Source organism: Jaculus jaculus, chromosome 5 (genome assembly GCF_020740685.1).
Source record: "Jaculus jaculus isolate mJacJac1 chromosome 5, mJacJac1.mat.Y.cur, whole genome shotgun sequence".
Lineage (NCBI taxonomy): Eukaryota > Metazoa > Chordata > Mammalia > Rodentia > Dipodidae > Jaculus > Jaculus jaculus.
In genome coordinates, this window is record NC_059106.1 from 72,780,500 (window position 1) to 72,799,919 (window position 19,420).

At 42.5% G+C, this 19,420-nt stretch overlaps 1 protein-coding gene across 1 annotated transcript; it reads left to right on the top strand.

Moving 5' to 3' along the window:
* Nucleotides 1-16,217: 16,217 nt before the first annotated feature.
* LOC123460830 (ubiquitin-fold modifier 1-like) lies at nucleotides 16,218-16,544 on the top strand. Its single transcript, XM_045150626.1, has one exon. The coding sequence runs from the start codon at nucleotides 16,218-16,220 to the stop codon at nucleotides 16,473-16,475; it is 258 nt and encodes an 85-aa protein (XP_045006561.1). The 3' UTR covers nucleotides 16,476-16,544.
* Nucleotides 16,545-19,420: the final 2,876 nt, after the last annotated feature.

Genomic DNA, 19,420 nt, shown 5'->3' on the forward strand with positions numbered 1-19,420 from the left:
CAAACACTTAACTGCTAAGCCATCTCTCCAGCCCTAAAATTTATTTATTTATTTTTGGTTTTTCAAGGTAGGATCTCGTTCTAGCCCAGGCTGACCTGGAATTCACCATGTGGTCTCAGGCTGGCCCTGAAATCAAGGCGCTCCTCGTACCTCTGCCTCCCGAGTGCTGGGATTAAAGGCGTGCACCACCATGCCCAGCTTCAAGTTTTTTTTTAATTATTTTATTTTTTACCATTTTTCTTTATTAGTTATGTACATAATCAGTGTGTAAACAGCACATGTTGGTACCATCCTTAGCCTTATCCCTGCCCTGCCCCCGCAAAGGGACCCTCCTCATTGGGGATGCCAGTTATCCACATGGGGATTGTGGGGTAGCCATCAATTATGGGGAAGACACAATGTCTTTGTGCATAATGTCCCAACTTGTGCCTCTAACAATCTTTCGATCCCCTCTTCTGCGAATTTCCCTGAGCCATGTTGAGTTTGTTTTAGGTCTACTTCAGTGATGAGGTCTTGGGAGCCTCTGTGCCTCTGGATCTCTGGTTTGGTAGGAGTTGAGTGTTCTCTGTCTCTATCTCCTTCACCTTTGTGCTGATACCAGGTTCACCAAGAAAGGAGCACTCTTGCTCATTTCCCCAGTTCCTCTATGGTTTCAGCTGGGGCCCTGGTGAGGTGCAATGGGCTGATTCTCTCCTCAGGTTCTGTGTCCATCTGAAAAAGAGAAGCAGATTCTCCAACTGAGAGTGAAGTCAGCACTGGATAAATGGGATAACCATTATTAGTTCAGAGATAATTTAATAGGTGTAGGTCCTCTTGTAGCCCAAGATTGGTGGGACCTTGATATTTTAGAGCGAATTCATTTTTTGGACTGGATTCCGACTTGTTTCCCAGTTCCAGCTATGGGTTCCATTCCAATGAGCAGATCTGTTTGCCAATCCAAGAGCAGTTGGTTACCCACCATGGCTGTGTGTCACAATTGCACTTGGGTGAGCAGCAAGTCAGGTTGTTTGCTACTGAGTAGTTTAGACCACAAGTTCTTAGACAGATTTTGGCCATTTTCCTCCAGTGCCTCATGTAGCACCTTCTGGCACTAGACGAGCTACTGTCTGGGGACTGGCTCTCTTCCAGATTCCCACCAGGTCTTTCCATGTTCCCTACTAACAGCATATGGTGTCCTCAGCAGTAGGGTGTTACCATTAACCTTTGATGGTGGGTAATCAAATACTCTGACAGAAGTCTGTCTTCTTTTGGAAAAACTTGTAGGTCTCTCTGACCAACAGCTCATCGTGGATGTTAACCATATCCTGGTACTTTCCTTCTCCTCTAGGTGAAGTGTGGTTAGGCAGACTCCATCTTGACCAGAAGGTTTTTGTTTTGCTTTGTCTTGTTTTCTGTTATTGTTGTTTCTTGCAAGCATAGAGAGAGTTAGAGAGGAGATAGAGAGAGAATGGGCACACCAGGGCCTCTAGCCACTGCAAATGAGCTCCAGATGCATGTGCCCCCTTGTGCATCTGGCTTATGTGGGTCCTGGAGAATTGAACCTGGGTCCTTTGACTTTGCAGCAAATACCTTAACCACTAAGCCATCTCTCCAGTCCCAGAAGTCTTTATTTTATTTTAAAGAGAGAGAGAGAGAATGGACACACCAGTGTTCAGCCACCATGAACAAATGTCCAGATGCTTGTGCTCCCCACCCCTGTGGCACGTGTGCAACGCTGGGCACTTGTGTCACTGTGCGTCTGGCTACGTGGGACCTGGACGCTGGAAAATGTGTTCTTAGGCTTCACAGGCAAGTGCCTTAACCTCTGAGCTATGTCTTCAGCCCATCTAAGTCCAAGTTTTAAGGAACCCTTGGTCTAGTTTCTCCTATACTGTCTTTTACAAATTTTTCCAAGGAACAGTCTCACTCTATACCAGGCTGGCCTGGAACCCCAGAACTCACAGTGATCCTTCTACTTAACTCAACCTCTGGAGTGCTGGGATTAAGAGTGTTTGCCACCATGCCTGGCTCTCCTGTGCTCTCAATCAACAATCAACACAGAAGATACCTAGGTGCAAGCCTTCTAACAAGCAGACAAGTCTGTGGCAGGTATCAGTTGGGTATCTTCCAATTCAACTCTGACACTATCTACCCAAAGATAAAGTCATATCCTCCGGGTTGTGGGCTTAGTTTCAAGACTTCCCCATTATGATTCAGATGCCAGTTGCCAGTGCCAAGTTGTTTTACTTGTGCCTCTGATCTGGTTGTAAAACAGGCTCCTCACAAGACCCCCCCCCCAAGTTAGGGAACCACTCGAGCTCACTTGTTTATTGTAAAGGGTAACCCAAATGACACTAGTAAACAACAGGGGAAGAGAGGCTCCAGCAGAGTAAGGGGGAAGGGGCATGTCCCACCATCTAAGAATCATGCTGTGTGACTCTTCCTGGGGAGACAGAAACAAACATCTGTCCACCCCAGATAAGGCACCACCAGCAAAGAAACTATGTCACTCAAGTCCAACTTGGTTACCCCAGCGAGTCTATTGGGGTCACTGACAGAGCAGGGTAAGGGGTTACTAACAGAAGCATGGGGGGGGGGGGGTTCAAAGGGAGCTGCATCACTGGAAAGCAAACTCCATCATAGGTGATGGGTTTGCAAGAGCTGCATCCCTGGAGATCCTTGCATGCCTTGTTATTAGTTGCTGCTTGCTTATATAAACCCAGGGAGGGACCTTATGAGTTCTGAACTTTCTGAGCTTCCTGGGTCCTGAAAGTCTGGGGAGTTTCCTGAAATTCCTAGGCTTTCCCTAGCTTCCTAAATCTTAGGAGCCTCCATTTCCCTCAGAAAAGCGACATTTTGATTCAGATGAAGTAGGTATACAACTGAGCCTTTATGGAGGCTGCATGACAAAGTCATGGTTGATGAACTCACTGACCAACACAGCCCCCAACCCCTCTCCCCTTTCTCCTACCTGGAAGTTCTAACATGCAGCAGAAAAGCTGAACCCTCCAATCCTGCCATGGTCTTTCCAGTGACCAGCCCTCCTCCTGAACCTATCTAGAAAGAGGCTGACAGCCACCAGTCATTTATCTCATTAGCATACTGAAATATATGTGTGGAGTTCATGCCAGGAAACAAAGACTAAAACCAAATACATGTTTTCCAATATCACAGAGTAGAAACAGAGATGTAAACCAGGCATGGTGACATACACCTGTAATCCCATCATTTGGGAGGTAGAGGTAGAAGGATCAAGAGTTTAAGGCCAGGTGACTTGTACTTTTTTTTTTTTTTTTTTTTTTTTGAGGTAGAGTCTCATTCTAGCCCTGGCTGACCTGGAATTCACTCTGTGGCCTGGAACTCACGGTGATTCTCCTACCTCTGCCTCCTGAGTGCTGGGATTAAAGGCATGTACCACCATGCCTGGTCAACTCACACTGTTAATCCCAGTACTTGGGAAGCAGATGTTGGAGGATCACCGTGAGTTCCAGTTTGGGACTACAGAGTGAGTGCCAGGTCATCCTGGGTTAGAATGAGACCCTACCTCAAAAACAAACAAACAAAAAGCCAGGCTTGGTGGTTCACACCTTTAATCTCAGCACTCTGGAGGCAGAGATAGGAGGATCGCTGAGTTCAAGGCTACCCTGAGACTACATAGTGAATTATATAGTTCAGCCTGGGCTAGAGTGAGAACCTACCTAAAAAAAAAAAAAAGCAGATTCAAGCAAAAGGAATCATAAGTGTGTCTCCAAATGGAAAGAATGCCAGAATTAGGGACCACTTTTTTTTTTTTAACAGATTTAATTAAGAAAGAGAAATGCACTCTTGAAAATGGAAGTGAGCCAGAGATCTAGGAAATGTTAGAAGATCAAATGGCCTGGAACCATATTTTAACATGATTACAGGTAAGGACAGACTGTGACTGCTAGACAGAGACAGGGATAAAAGAACTTTAAAAGAAGTATGTTCAAACTGATAGGAAGCATGAAGATGAGATGATCTTTAACATACAGAAAAAATAATTAATAGTGGCTAAATTTCTAAGAATTGAGCAAGATCAAAAGCTAGGATAGGGCCAGGTGTGGTAGCACACACCTTTAATCCCAGCACTAAGGAGGGTGAGGTTGCTCAGCAGTTTCAGGAACTTGCTTGCAAAGCCTGGGGCCTGAGTTCTGTTCTTCAACACCCATGTAAAGCCTGACACATAAAGTGGCACATGTGCCTAGAGTCTCTTTGCAGAATCAGGAGGCCTTGTCATGTCTATCTCCTTCATGAGCAGAGAATGGGCATACCAGGGCCTCTTGCTGCTGCAAATGTACTTCAGATGTATGCGCCACCTTATGCATCTGGCTTTGTGTGGATACTGGAGAATGGAACCTGGGCCATCAGGCTTTGTAAGCAGGTGTACTTACTTAACTGCTGATCCATCTGCTTAGCTCCTAAGAATATTTTTTTAATTTAATTTTCTTGTTTATTTTTAATTATTTATTTGAGAGCGACAGACAGAGAGAGAAAGAGGCAAATAGAGAGAAAATGGGTGTGCCAGGGCTCCAGCCACTGCAAATGAACTCTAGATGTATGTGCCACCTTGTGCATCTGGCTTACGTGGGTCCTGGGGAATTGAGCCTCGAACTGGGGTCCTTAGGCTAAACAGGCAAGCGCTTCACCACTAACCCATCTCTCCAGCCCCTCCAAAATATATTTTTTTAAAAGCTAGGGATGCTGGGAAGATGGCTCAGCAGTTAAAGCACTTACTTGCAAAATCTGGTGGCCCAGGTTTGATTACCCAGTACCCACATAAAACCAAGTGCAAAAAATAGTGTGTGTGTCTGGATTTCATATACAGTGGCAAGAAGACCCCAACATGCTCTTATTCTCTCTTTCTTTCTCTCTCTTAAATAAATAAAAAGCTAGAGTGCTAGGCATTGTGGTGCATGCCCTTAACCCCAGCACCCAGGAGGCAGAGGTAGGAGGATTGTTGTGAGATAGAGGCCAGCCTGGTACTACAGAGTGAGATCCAGGTCAGCCTGAGCTAGAGAGAGACCCTACCTCAGAAAAACTAAAATAATAATAAATAAATAGATAAATAAATAGATAAATAGGTAGGCTGGGCATGGTGGTATACACCTTTAGTTCTTCAGGAAGCTGAGGGAGGAAGATTGTGAGTTCCAGGCCTGTTTGGGTTTACAGAGGGCATGCGTATTCTCTGTCAGCCTGGGCTAAAATGAAACCCTGCCTTGAAAACAAACAAAAAGCGCTAGGATAAGACTGGGGGCGATGGCTCAGCAGTTAAGTGTGCTTTCTGCATAAGCATCAAGCCTGAAGGGGCCTGAGATTGCCAGAGTTCAAATCTCCAGATCCCACTTAAACAGGTGGGTTTGGCCACACATGCCTGTAACCCTAGTCCCACAGGGGAGAAGAAACCCAAGAGTTGGCACTGGGGAGTTGGCTCAGGTTTTTTTTTTTTTTTTTTTTAATATATAGTCACTATTTGTTTCATGAAAACTGAAGTTACACTGAGGACTGAACATCACTGGCACTGAAAATAATAATAATAATGTCTGTCTCCTTTGGGAGCTAGAAAGGGAGGTGGCATTGTGCCTGCTAAACTAGGCTCTACTTCTAGGCCTCCTGGCTCATTTCAACATGCCTCCTACCTAAAATAAAGTGCGACACTCAGTGCACATGCTAGTCCCTTCCTCCCAAGCACAGGAGAAGGAGTAAAAGTAGAGAAGAGGGAAGGAAAAAGGAAGAGTTGATATTGAATTACTTTACTTTCTCTTATGGCTCAGTGTTTTAAAATATTTTATTTATTTATTTGAGAAATAGAAAGAGGCAGAGAGAAACAATGGGCACACCAGGGCCTCCAGCCACTGCAAATGAACTCCAGATGCATGCACCACCTTAGGTATCTAGCTTAATGTGGATCTTGGGGGTCCCTTGGCTTTGCTGGCAAGCACCTTAACTGCTAAGCCATCTCTCCATCCTGGCTCAGTGGTCTTTCTTCCTTTCTCTCTCTCTTTCTTTCTTTCTTCCCTCTTTCCCTCCTTTCCTCCCTCCCTCCCTTCCTTCATTCCTCTCTTCCTTCTTTCTTTTTAAGGAGCCCTACCCTTCCTTTGGCTCTTACATTCTTTCCATCACCTCTTCTGCAATGGACCCTGAGCCTTGGAAGGTGTAATAGAGATATTTCAGTGCTGAGCACTCCTCTGTCACATCTGCTCAGCACCATGGTGCCTTCTGAGTCATTCCAAGGTCACTGCCATCTGAAAAGAGAAGCTTCTCTAACCAAAAGTGAGAGTAGCATTAATATATGGGTATGAACATTAAGAGAAGTGCTTACTGGGCAGTTTGGTGAGCATAGTATATACTTTTAGCCAGACATCAGCAGTTGTTACACTCCTAGGGCTCATGACTACCCCTATTGTAGGTTTTCAGTATCAGGGATGTATTCCCTCCTATGGAGAGGGCCTCCAGTCCAATTAGAGGGTGGTTGGTTCCCCCCATAACAGATGTGCCACTATTGTACCAGTTGGCTCATTTGGCCTGGCTGGCCAAATATATGGCTTATAGTGTCCACTGTTGAGTATCTTCACTGGTAATTTCTCTCTCTCCCATTGAACTGCATGCAATGTGGCTTTTTCCAGCTTTCTGTCAGCTGGTCTACATGGAGGAGATTTTTGGCTCAGCTCCAGCAGGGTTTCTCAGTGATCTTGCAGCCCAAGTAATGGCTCAGTGATTTTAAACTCATTTGCTTGCAAAGCCTGCTGGCCCAGGTTCAATCCCTCAGCATACATGTAAAGTTGGATGTGAAAGTGGCATGTGCACCTGAAGTTCGTTTGCAGCAGCAAGAGACCCGGAAAGCCACATATAACCAACACAAACTCACACCCAAGTGCAAATATATATATATATATATATATATATATATATATATATATATATATTGGTTTTCTGAGGTATGGTCTCACTCTAGCCCAGGCTGACCTGGAATTCACTATGTGGTCTCAGGGTGGCCTCGAACTCTTGGCATGCCTCCACCATGTTCATCTTCAGTCTCTCTTTTATATTGACATCATGATCTTTTCTTCCTGTTATGATGGTCTTATATAGGTAGTGTCAGGTACTGTGAGGTCATGGATATCCAGTCCATTTTGTGTCTGGAAGAGTGCATTGTAAGCAATCCTACCCTCTCTTTGGCTTAAATTCTTTCCGCCACCTCTTCTGCAATGGATCCTGAGCCTTGGAAGGTGTGATAGAGATGTTTCAGTGCTGAGCACTCCTCTGTCACTTCTCAGCAGACATTTTACCCCTAGGACTCATGACTTCCCCTCATAGGTTTTCAGTATTAGGCATGTATTTCCTCCCATAGAGCAGGACTGTAGTCCAATTAGAGGACGGTTGGTTTCCCCCATAACAGACATGTGACTATTGCACCTGTTGGTTCATTTGGCCTGGCTAGCCAAATTTAAAGCTTGCAGTGTCAACTGACCCTTGACCTTTTTTAATTGACAATTTCCATAATTGTATCAAGAACCCATGATAATTTCCTCCCTGACCCTTGACTTCTTGGCCCACCATGACATGAACGCAGCAGCTCCCCCATGTCCTCCCCCACAATGGTGGACTGAAACTTCTGAAACCAGAGAGAGATAGAAGAGAGTCAGACACAGAAAATGGGCATGCCAAGGCCTCCAGCCACTGCAAATGAGCTCCAGATACATGTGTCACTTTGTGCATCTGACTTTACATGGGTACAGGGGAGTTGAACCCAGGTTGACAGGCTTTGTAAGCAAGTACCTTTAATTGCTGAGCCATCTCCCTAGCCCTTTATTTTCTTTTCATTCAGATTTTTAAATTAATTAATTTATCTAAGACAAATTCTCTTGTAAGCATTTAAAAATATTTTTAGGGCTAGATATATGGCTTAACAAAAGTCTAAGGACCCAGGTTCCATTTTTCCAGGACGCATATAAGCCAAATGCACAAGGTGGTGCATGCATCTGAAGTTCATTCACAGTGGCTAAAGAGCTTGGCCATGCCCATTCTCTCTCTCTCATTTTCTGCCTCTCACTCTCAAATAAATAAAATAAATGAATAAAATATTTTAAATAATATTTAAAAATAATTTATATATATATTTGCAAGCATAAAGACAGCATGCAAGACAAGGCCTCTTGTCACTGAAAATGAATGCCAGATTCAAGCACTACTTTGTACATCGATCTTTCAGGGGATGCTGGGGACTCAAACCCAGACTGGAAGGCTTTGCAAACAAGTGCATTTAACCACTGAACCATCTTCCCAGCCCCAAGGCAAATTCTCTTATCTTCTAAGGTGTCCTCAACCTCCTTATCTTCCTGCTTCTACCTCCTGAATACTCGTATCACAGGCATGCACCACCACGGTACTGTAATATCTCAATCACACCTTCCAAGGCTCAGGGTCCATTGGAGAAGAGGCGGCAGAAAGAATGTAAGAGCCAAAGGAAGGGTAGGACTCCTTCCAATGTGCTCCTCCAGACACAAAATGGCCTGGATGTCCATGACCCTCACAGTGCCTGACTCAAAGACAGGGTTAAGGAGAGAGACAAATTCTTTTCCTTTTTTTTTTGAGGTAGGGTCTCCCTGTGGTCCAGGCTGACCTGGAATTCACTATGTAGTCTCAGGGTAGCCTTGAACTAATGGTGATCCTCCTATCTCTGCCTCCCAAGTGCTAGGATTAAAGGTGTGCACCACCATGCCCAGCTTTTTCTTTTTTTAATTAATTAATGATTATTTGTTTTGTTTTTTGAGGTAGGGTCTCACTCTAGCTCAGTCTGATCTGGAATTCACTATGTAGTCTCAGGTGGCCTCAGACTCATGGTGATCCTTTTACCTCTGCCTCTCAAATGCTAGAATTAAAGGTATGTGCCACTATGCCCAGCTTAACTAATTAATTATTTTTTTCTCAATATAGGGTCTCACTCTAGCCTAGCCTGACCTGGAATTTACTATGTAGTCTCAGGGTGGCCTTGAACTCATAGCAATCTTCCTACTTCTGCCTCCCAAATGCTGAGATTAAAGGTGTACACCACCATGCCTGGCTTAATTAATTAATTAATTTTTCTTTTTTTATTGACAACTTCCATAATTATAGAAAATAACCCATGGTAATTCCCTTCCCCCACTTTCCCCTTTGATTTTATTTTAATTTATTTCTTTGAGTTAGGGTCTTGCTCTAGCCCAGGCTGACTTGGAATTCACCATGTAGTCTCAGGGTTGCCTTGAACTCACTGTGATCCTCCCATCTCTGCCTCCCAAGTTCTGGGGTTAAAGGCATGAGCCACCACACTAGGCCAGAAGTTATTTTTGTATGAACAGCCATATTGTTTGATCCTTTCAGGTATTAACCTGTTGTGGTGAAGGAAAGGACAGAAGAAATGAAAGAAAAGACTGCCTCTTCCTCCTTTCCCAGCCAAGACTGAGATTAAGGCTTCTAGGGAGAGCTCATGACTACAGCCCAGTGGATGGTGAAGTTCACAGGACCAGTCACAAGGATGCCAGCAAAACTTGCCTGTCAGTGAACATTCCTCCCCTGGACTATAGATCACTAAAAGATGCTCTGCAACCACCCAGACCCCTCAGGCTCTGCTACTGCAGTTTCTCTCTGCTGCCCTCTAGTGACAAGGCCTAACATTGCTCTAACCAGTTCACAGTACAGATGTTTTACAAAATCAAGGCTAAGAGTAGATTTAGAGCTAAATGCAAATAAATTGATGCCTTGAAAACATTTTGAAGAATAAGTGAATGTTCTCGTCATTAAAACCTGTGAGAGGCTAGGGAGATGGCTTATCGGGTTAAATGCCCCAGAAGCCTGAGTACCTGACATCTGTAGGACCTGTTTAGCTTATTTATTTTGTTTTGTTTTGTTTTTATAAGACAGCAATAGTGAGAGAAAGAAGAGAGAGAGGACAAAGAGAGAAAGAGAGAGAGAATGTGCATGGCAGGGCCTCAGGTCATTGCAATCAAACTCCAGAAATGTGCGCCACCTTGCACACTTGTGTCACCTTATGCGTCCGACTTATGTGGGATCTGGAGAGTCAAACATGGGTCCTTAGGCTTCAAAGGCCTTAACCACTTAGTCATCTCTCCAGCCCTTTTTTGTGTTTTCTTTTGTTTGTTTTGTTTTCTTTCTCTTTTTTTTTTCTATTTTTAAAATATATTTTATGTATTTGAGAAAGAGACAGACAGACAGAAAGAGAATGGGTGCACCAGGGCCTCCAGCATGTTTGTGCCACCTTGTGCATCTGGCTTATGTGGGTCCTGGGGAATCGAACCAGGATCCTTTGGCTTTGCAGGCAAATGCCTTAACCACTAAGCCATTCCTCTAGCCCTTCTTTCTCTTTTTTATTTTAACCTATTTTTTCTTTTATTTTCTTTGTTTTTGTCTTTTTTTTTTTTTCAAGGTAGGGTCTCACTCTGGTCCAGGCTGACCTGGAATTCACTATGTAGTCTCAGGGAGGCCCTGAACTCTCAGTGATCCTCCTACCTCTGCCTCCCGAGTGCTGGGATTAAAGGCATGCGCCACCATGTCCAGTCTCATTTCTTTTGCTTTGTTTTCTGTTTTGTCTTCTTGAGGCAAGGTCTCACTCTAGCCTAGGTTGATCTGGAATTCATTCTGTAGTTCTAGGCTGGTCTTGAACTCACAGCAATCCTCCAACCCCTGTCTCCTGAGTGCTGAGATTAAAGGTGAGCACCACCACACCTGATGAAACCTGTACTTTTTGTTGTTAATTATTTTTTATTTGTTTGTTTTTGTAGTACTGGGGATTGAACCTAGGAGCCAGTACACAGTGAATGAGACAGGGTTCCTGCCTCATGGAGCCAGGCTTGGGAAGGGCAGGCAGGGGAAGGAAGCCCAGTGAGAGTGGGGTTTAAAGGAGAGGTAAGCTTCCAGCAGTGGGAAGTGAATGTGAGTGTGGAGCAGGGAAAAGACAACAAAGTGGAAGAAAGCCAGAGCAAAACCAGGATGAAAGGGACCAGAATTCCAGGGATTTGCCAGACTAAAGGAAGAGGAGGAGGCCACCTTTGAAGGTGATGCCAATGTGGATGCATTTGCAAGAAGACTTCTTCTGGGAGTAAATACTTGAATGACTTTTCACTATAACTGAGATTTCTTTTAAAGTCTAGTCACTTTAGGAGACATGTTCCATTTACTTGATGATGGTTACATAAGGCTGGAAATACCCTCAGGTCGTGACCTAGGATCGCACTGGCCATAAGAGAGTCTTCAGCAGCATTAGGCTAAGGAGCATTTGAAATGTGGATGGCTTGGATGTGAAAGATACACATGAAACTCCCAAAATAAAAGGAAAGAAACTGAAAGCCAGATGTGATGGTGCATGCCTTTAATCCCAGCAATTTGGAGGCAGAGGTAGGAGGATTGCCATTAGTTTGAAGCCACCCTGAGACTACATAGTGATTTCCAGGTCAGCTTGGGCTGGAGCAAGACCCTACCTCAAAAGGGAAAAAAGGGGAGCCAGGTGTGGTGGTGCATGCCTTTAATCCTAGCACTCAGGAGGCAGAGGTAGGAAGATCGCCACGAGTTCAAGGCCACCCTGAGACTACAGAGTGAATTCCAGGTCAGCCTGAGCTAGAGTGAGACCCTACATTGAAAAACAAAAAAAGGGGGGAGAGGAGACTGGATAGATGGCTTAGCAGTTAAGGTGCTTGCCTGTGAAGTGTAAGGACCCATGTTTGACTCTCCACATCCCATGTAAGCCAGGCACACAAAGGTGATGCAAGCACAAGGTTGCACATGTCCACTAGGTGGCACAAGAGTCTGGAGTTTGACTGCTGTGGCTGAAACCCTGGCACACCAATTCTTTCTCTCTTGCTAAAAAGGAAAAGAAAAAAAAGAAAGAAAGAACTTGAAATAGGGAGGTGGGGAGATGGCTCAGTGGGGATGCACTTCCTGTGCAAACATGAGGACCTGAGTTCAATTCCCTGACTCACTTAAAAAGGTGGACATAGAAGCCAGACATGATGGTGCATGCCTTTAATCCCAGCACTTGGGAGGCAGAGGTAGGAGGATCGCCATGAGTTCCAGGCCTCCCTGAGACTACATAGTGATTTCCAGGTCAGCCTGGACTACAGTAAGACACTACCTTGGAAAAAAAAAAAAAAAGATGTTCATAGCTAGGTGTGATGGCCTCCCAAGTGCTGGGATTGAAGGTATGAACCACAATGCCTGGCCACATTTTAAAAAAAATATTTTTTAGGTTGCAGCATCTACGGCCATACCACCCTGAGCAGACCTGATCTTGGAAACTAAAATATTTTTAAATTAATTAATTAATTTATTCTGAGAGAGAGAATGGGTATACCATGGCCTCTAGCCACTGCAAACTCCAAATGCTTGTACCACTTTGCATCCTGGTTTATGTGGGTACTGGGGAATCAAATCCAGATTGTTAGGCATTGTAGGCAAGTGCCTTAAAGTGCTCAGCAATCTTTCCAGCTCCCAGACACATTTAAAAAATATATTTAGAGCCGGGCGTGGTGGCGCATGCCTTTAATCCCAGCACTTGGGAGGCAGAGGTAGGAGGATCTCCGAGAGTTCGAGGCCACCCTGAGACTACATAGTGAATTCCAGGTCAGCCTGAGCCAGAGTGAGACCCTACCTTGAAAAACCAAAAAAAAAAAAAAAAAAAAAAAAAAATTTAGGATTGGTTTAGAACTTCTGGGTAATATGGCTGCAAAGGAGTCATGCCAAACCAGCCTAGGGAAGGATTTAAGCAAAATTACAGCAAAATACACTTTTCTTCTGAAAAGGTGTATAGGGTTTTTTTTTTTTTAAATTCTTTTTTTGATTTTTCGAGTTAGGGTCTCACTCTAGCTCAGGCTGACCTGGAATTCACTGTGTAGTCTCAGGGTGACCTCAAACTCACAGCGATCCTCCTATCTCCACCTCCCAAATGCTAGGATTAAAGTCGTGCGCCACCACGCTCGGTTATGTATAAGTTTTTATTGGCCTTAGTGGATAAGCAGGAGAGACCAAGATCTACCAGAAAGGAGGAAACCGGCCAGAATCCTGCCAAAGAACTTGTGGCCACAATCGGAGTGCATCCACGCACCCACATGACCAAGTGCTGCCAAGCTGCAGGAGCAAAGACCAAACAAGGGGATTTTCCAACCTCATCAGCCTCCTTGCAAAGTCAAGAAACTTGAAGGGGGGTGAGGGCAGGGGAAATGGCTTACAGTTAAGGCTTTTGCCTGCAAAGCCTAAGGACCCTGGTTTGATTCCCCAAGGCCGACATAAACCAGATGCACAAGGGGGCACATGTGTCTGGAGTTCATTTGCAGTGGCTGGAGACCCTGACATGGCCATTCTCTCTTACTCTTTGCCTCTTCTTCTCTCTCTCTCAAATAAAGAAAGAAAGAAAATATTTTTAAAAATTAAAGGAAAAAAAAAAGAAAGAAACTTGAAGGGGACAGGTGCAGTGGCGCACGCCTTTAATCCCAGCACTTGGGAGGCAGAGGTAGGAGGATCACTGTGAGTTTGAGGCCACCCCCCTGAGACTATATAGTGAATTCTAGCCTGGACTAGAGTGAAACCCTATCTCAAAAAAAAAAAAAAAAAAAAAAAAAGAAAAAGAAAAATAAAGAATAAAATTGAAGGGGAGACTGCAGAGACCAGTTGAAGGGGACACAGATGAGACCAGCTGAGACCAGCTGAGCAGTTCCAGTACAACTCCAGGCTTCCTGCACTTTCCCATCCCCCAACCATCAGAACTGCGAACCTCTGGAGAACACTTTCAGCCCTCGCCCTGTGGCAGGGCATCCAGCACAGCTGATCAGAACTCCAGCTCCATAGCACAACACAGAGGGATCAAGGTGGACACTCAGCATTGGTCAGATTGGAAGCCACCCCGAAAGGTAACAAGGCCGACTAACAAAAGCGCAGGTACATAGGCCTGCACTGGAAGTGCTAATCTCTCTTTCCATGTCAGGGCAGGTTATGGATTACATATTCGTGGTTGGCTTTACCATTCTCAATTAAGATGTATTTGAGGGTTGACTATTATTGCCTTTGATGCTTTCAGATTCATAGGACCTTTGTCTTTTTCCTCTGTCATTATTGTGGTCAGGGTCTGATTCAGACCCAGGCTAAACTGGAATCCATTTCAGAACAGAAATCTCAACACCCAAGCTGACAGGATTAAGGGTGTAGAGCACCACACACCCTTAGAGATTTTGGCTTTATAAGGTTATCTGTTTGTTTCAATCTGCACACTTGCATACTCTGTGCTGGTTTTATTTATTTATTTTTATTTTTATCTATTTTTATCTATTTTTATTTATTTTTTAGAGATAGAGAGAGAGAAAGAGAGAATGGGCACACCAGGGCCTCTAGCCATTGCAAATGAACTCCAGACACATGTGCCACCATGTACATCTGGTTTATGTGGGACCAGGGGAATCAAACCTGGGTCTTTAAGTTTCGTAGGCATGCACCTTAAATGCTAGGCCATCTCTCCAGACCTCTGTGCTGGTTTTTACTGAATGTGTATATTGCTCAGATGAATTTTAGAATCTTGCCAGTAAATTGCTTCCCTGAGCCAACTAGAATACTTGAATAGCAGGCAAACTCATGCCTAGGATTACTTTTGCAGTTGAACTGGAGTACAAGAGCTACACTTGGCACCTTAAACTCCTACTCTGAAGGTGCATAAAGTTGGGTTTCCAAGTCTAAAGGACTGCATATAATTAGAAAACCCAAGCATCAAATCAACTCAGGATGCAAAATTTGCTACATTATAATACAAGAAAAACAAAGAATCAAGAGAATACTATTCCACCAAAAATTATAAATCCATCAGAAATGACCCCCACTGAGAGTGTTTTAGATGAAATGCCTCACAAAGATTTCAAAAAAATTATTTTATCTATACTCAAAGAAATCAAAGGAATCAAAAAAGAAAACAAACTCCTGAAGGAATTCCAAGAGAACACAGGAAACCAGCTTAATGAAATACAGAAGTCATTACAAGACGTGAATAAGGAAATAGAAATACTGAAGAAACACCAGGCAGAAATACTAGCACTGAGCTAGGTGTGATGGCACACACCTTTAATCCCAGCATTTGGGAGGAAGTGGGAGGTGGATCACTGTGAGTTGAAGGCCATCCTGAGACTATATAGTGAATTCCAGGTCAGCCTGAGCTGGAGTGAGACTTACCAAAAAAAAAAAAAAGAAAGAAAAAGAAAAAGAAATTCTAGCTCTGAAAAACACAGTAAGTCAAATAAAAAGCTCTACAGAAAGTCTCACTAGTAGAATGGATGAAGGAGAGAACAGAATATCTAAGCTAGAAGATCAGGTGACAGATATACAGTCCAACAAAGAGAAAGACAAGCTAATAGAAAGGTATGGATGGGAATTTCAAGATATTTGAGACACTATGAAAAGATCAAACATAAGAATTCAGGGTAGGGCTAGAGAAATGGCTTAGCAGTTAAGTGCTTGCCTGTGAAGCCTAAGAACCCCAGTTCGAGGCTCAGTTCCCCAGGACCCACGTTAGCCAGATACACAAGAGGGCACATGCATCTGGAGTTCGTTTGCAGTGGCTGGAGGCCCTGGCGTGCCCATTCTCTCTCTCTCTCTATCTGCCTCTTTCTCTCTCTCTGTCTGTTGCTCTCAAATAAATAAATAAAAATAAACTAAAAATAAAAAAAAAAGAGTTCAGGGTATAGCAGAAGAAGAATTTCAATCCAAAGGCATAAATGATGTTTTCAACAAAATCATAGAAAAAAATTTCCCCAACTTGGGAAAGAAATGCCAATGCATATACAGGAAGCTTTTAAAACACCAAACACACAAAACCTGGAAAGAACCTCTCCTCGCCATATTATAAACTACTAAACATGCAAACCAAAGAAAATATATTGAAAGCAGTTGGAGAGAAAAAGTAAGTCACCTATAAAGGCAAGCTCATTAGGATAACAGCCGATTACTCAACACAAAGTTTAAAAGCCAGAAGGGCTTGGAATGATGTATTCCAAGTTCTGAAGGATAACAACTGTCAACCAAGATCACTTTATCCTGCAAAGATATCTATCGAAATTGAAGGAGAAATAAGGACATTCCACAACAAAAACAGGCTAAAGGAATTTATTACAACTAAGCCAGCTCTATAGAAAATGCTTTAAGGGCTCCGCCGGCTCCAGACCCAGGCTGCAGGGCGTCGGTGCGGCTCCACCATGTTGAAGGTGTCCTTTAAGATTACGCTCACATCGGACCCGCGGCTGACCTACAAAGTACTCAGTGTTCCTGAAAGTACACCTTTTACAGCAGTCTTAAAGTTTGCAGCAGAAGAATTTAAAGTTCCTGCAGCAACAAGTGCAATTATTACCAATGATGGAATAGGAATAAATCCTGCTCAGACTGCTGGAAATGTTTTTCTAAAGCACGGTTCAGAACTACGAATTATTCCTAGAGATCGTGTTGGAAGTCATTAATACATGCAACTTGGAGCACAGTTACCGACCAGAATAAATATTGATGTTTGTTGTTGCTGTAAAATTGAAATCAGGTCTTTAAGATACTATGAAAATAACAAGAATCAAAGAAACAATGAACGGTGGCTCTTCTGTCCCTTGTTGTTCATACTTTTCATATGAAGTGGGACGCCTCATGGGTGGAGGGCACGACCTCCAGAGAAGGTGGTACAGTTGATGATTGCTACCGCATAACAATTGAGAGTTCACTTGTAGCAAATGGATTATCTGACTTGGCTAATAATTCTTAGCCAGAACATTTTGAAAGTTAAAGTTCACTGTCACACTTGTATTTGAGTTAAAATATAAAAGGATTATGGGTCATGGATGACAATTGACTTGATATTATCTTACTTGCAAACTCGTAGTTTGATTACTCTATAGTCTGATGATGTTAATAGACATTTCAGTGAAAAAATCTTAGTTTTTTAAGTTTCAACCTTAATATATCCTATAAATTTTAATTTCTCATCATAAAGCCAAAAGGTGAATTTTTAGATCTATCCATTGTACCTATAAATATTTTAACTGTGATCTTGCAAAATTCAGTGTTTATAATTGAATTGAGAAAAGTAGAAACATCTTTTGTTGAGTTATGTATTCTTTTAATACCAACTTACATGACAGAAATCCTTAAGAAACCATTTTTTGAGGATATTTTTGAACAGCGTTCAGAAAAAATGTTGCAGAGGAGACCTGAAGTGTACGCATGGCATTGAGCAAAGCAGCACTGACTGGAAGTGCTGAAGAGCAGAACTCACTGAGGGCCCGGCCTTAAAGGCAGTGTCACTACTAGTCATCTTGTGGATAAGGAGCCAGTGGAGGGAAGATGGGAAAGCCCCGATGTCCCGACTGGGACAAGAAAGCAAAGGACAGCAGTGACAAGGAACAGCACCAAGCTGCAGGAAAAATCCACAGGCTGGACAAACCTAAAAGAATAGGTTGTAGAAAACCGAAAGGGAAGACAAAATACATGACATAGACTTAAGACCAGATGACAGAGAGGAGGCTATATTACATGAATGTAAACACTTCAGAAATACCCTTGATGAAGGTCCAAAGAAAGATTTGTCCGTACAGAGAAACCTTGATCTCTGCTGTCTTGAAGGATGAATTAAAGGCTCATGACTCAGAGCCAGGGCATCTATGTTCATGAGGCAGATTGGTCTGTAATTTTCTATTTTTGTTCTATCTTTGCCTGGTTTTAGTATCAGAGTGATGCTAGCTTTGTAGGAGTTTGGTAGGATTCCTTCTTTTCTATTTTATGGAAAAGCTTAAGAAGCAATGGTGTTAGTTCTTCCCTGAAGGTCTGGTAAAATTCACCAGTGAATCCATCTGGGCCTGGACTATTTTTAATTGGAAGATTTTTGATAATTGTTTAGATCTCCATATTTGTTATAGGTCTGTTTAAGTGATTAATCTCATCTTGATTTAATTTAGGTAGGTCATATAAATCAAGGAAATCATTAATTTCTTTCAGATTTTCATACTTAGTGGAGTATATGTTTTAATAGTATGTCCATATGATTTTTTAAATTTCTCTGGTATCTGTTGTGATGTTTCCTTTTTCATCTCTAATTTTATTAATTTGTGTCTCTTCTCTCTTTCTTTTGGTCAGATTTGCTAAGGGTTTATCAATATCGTTTATCCTTTCAAAGAACCAACTCTTTATTTCATTGATTCTTTGGTTTGTTTTTTTTTTTTTTTTGTTCGTTTGTTTCTATTTCATTAATTTCTGCCCTAATATTTATTATTTCTTCCTGTCTACTGATTTTTGGTTTGCCTTCTTCTTTTTCTAAGGCTTTAAGGTGAAGCATTAGGTGGTTTACTTGAGACCTTTCTAATTTCCTAATGTAGGCACTTAAATCTATAAATTTCCCTCTTAGGACTGCCTGCATTGTGTCCCAAAGGTTTTGGTATGCTTTGTTCTCATTATCATTTGACTCTATGAATTTTTTGATTTCCTTCTTGATTTCTTCATTGACCCATTCATCATTTAGTATTGTATTGTTTAGTTTCCATGATTTTCGTATGCTCTATAGCTTTTCTTGCTATTGATTTGTAGTTTGATTCCATTGTGGTCAGATAGAATGCAATGAATTATTTCAATTTTCCTGTATTTGTTAAGATTTGCTTTGTGTCCTAATATATGGTCTATTTTAGAGAACATTCCATGTGCTGCTGAAAAAAAATGTATATTCTGCAGCATTTGGATGAAATGTCCTGTGTATATCTGTTAGGTCCATTTGTTCTATGAACTCATTTAATCCAGACGCCTCTCTCTTTATTTTTTGCCAGGATGACCTGTCAATTGATGAGAGTGGGGCTTTGAAGTCACCCACTACCACTGTGTTTGGTGTTATCTGTGACCTTAGTTCTAGTAGTATTTGTTTGATGAATTTGGGGGCCCCCATGTTAGGTGCATATAGGTTTAGGATTGTAATGTCCTCCTATTGGAGTGTGCCTTTAATCAATATGAAGTGACCTTCCTTATCTTTCCTAATTAATGTTGGACTGAAGTCTACCTTGTCAGATATTAGAATAGCAACCCCTGCTTGTTTTCTAGGCCCATTTGCTTGAAACACCGTTTTCCAATCTTTCACTCCATGCTGTCCATTCTTTGTAGAAAGGTGAGTTTCTTGGAGGCAACAAACTGAAGGATCCTGCTTTTTGACCCAGTCTGTAAACCTATGTCTTTTGATTGTGGCAATGAGGCCGTTGATATTAAGAGTTATTATTGAAAGGTGTGTATTTATTTTTGTCATTTTTCTTGTTTTGTAGTTCTTCCAGTTTTACCTTTGCTCTATTGTATTAACTAGTATTTGAGTGTGGTTTGTTTTGTTCAAGTTCCGTATATGTGTGTGTTTCTTTCTCTTCAGCATGAAGTATCCTTTCAAGTATTTTCT

Excerpts from the sequence above, each read along its gene's own strand:
- LOC123460830 (XM_045150626.1), top strand. The coding sequence starts at position 16,218 with ATGTTGAAGGTGTCCTTTAAGATTACGCTCACATCGGACCCGCGGCTG.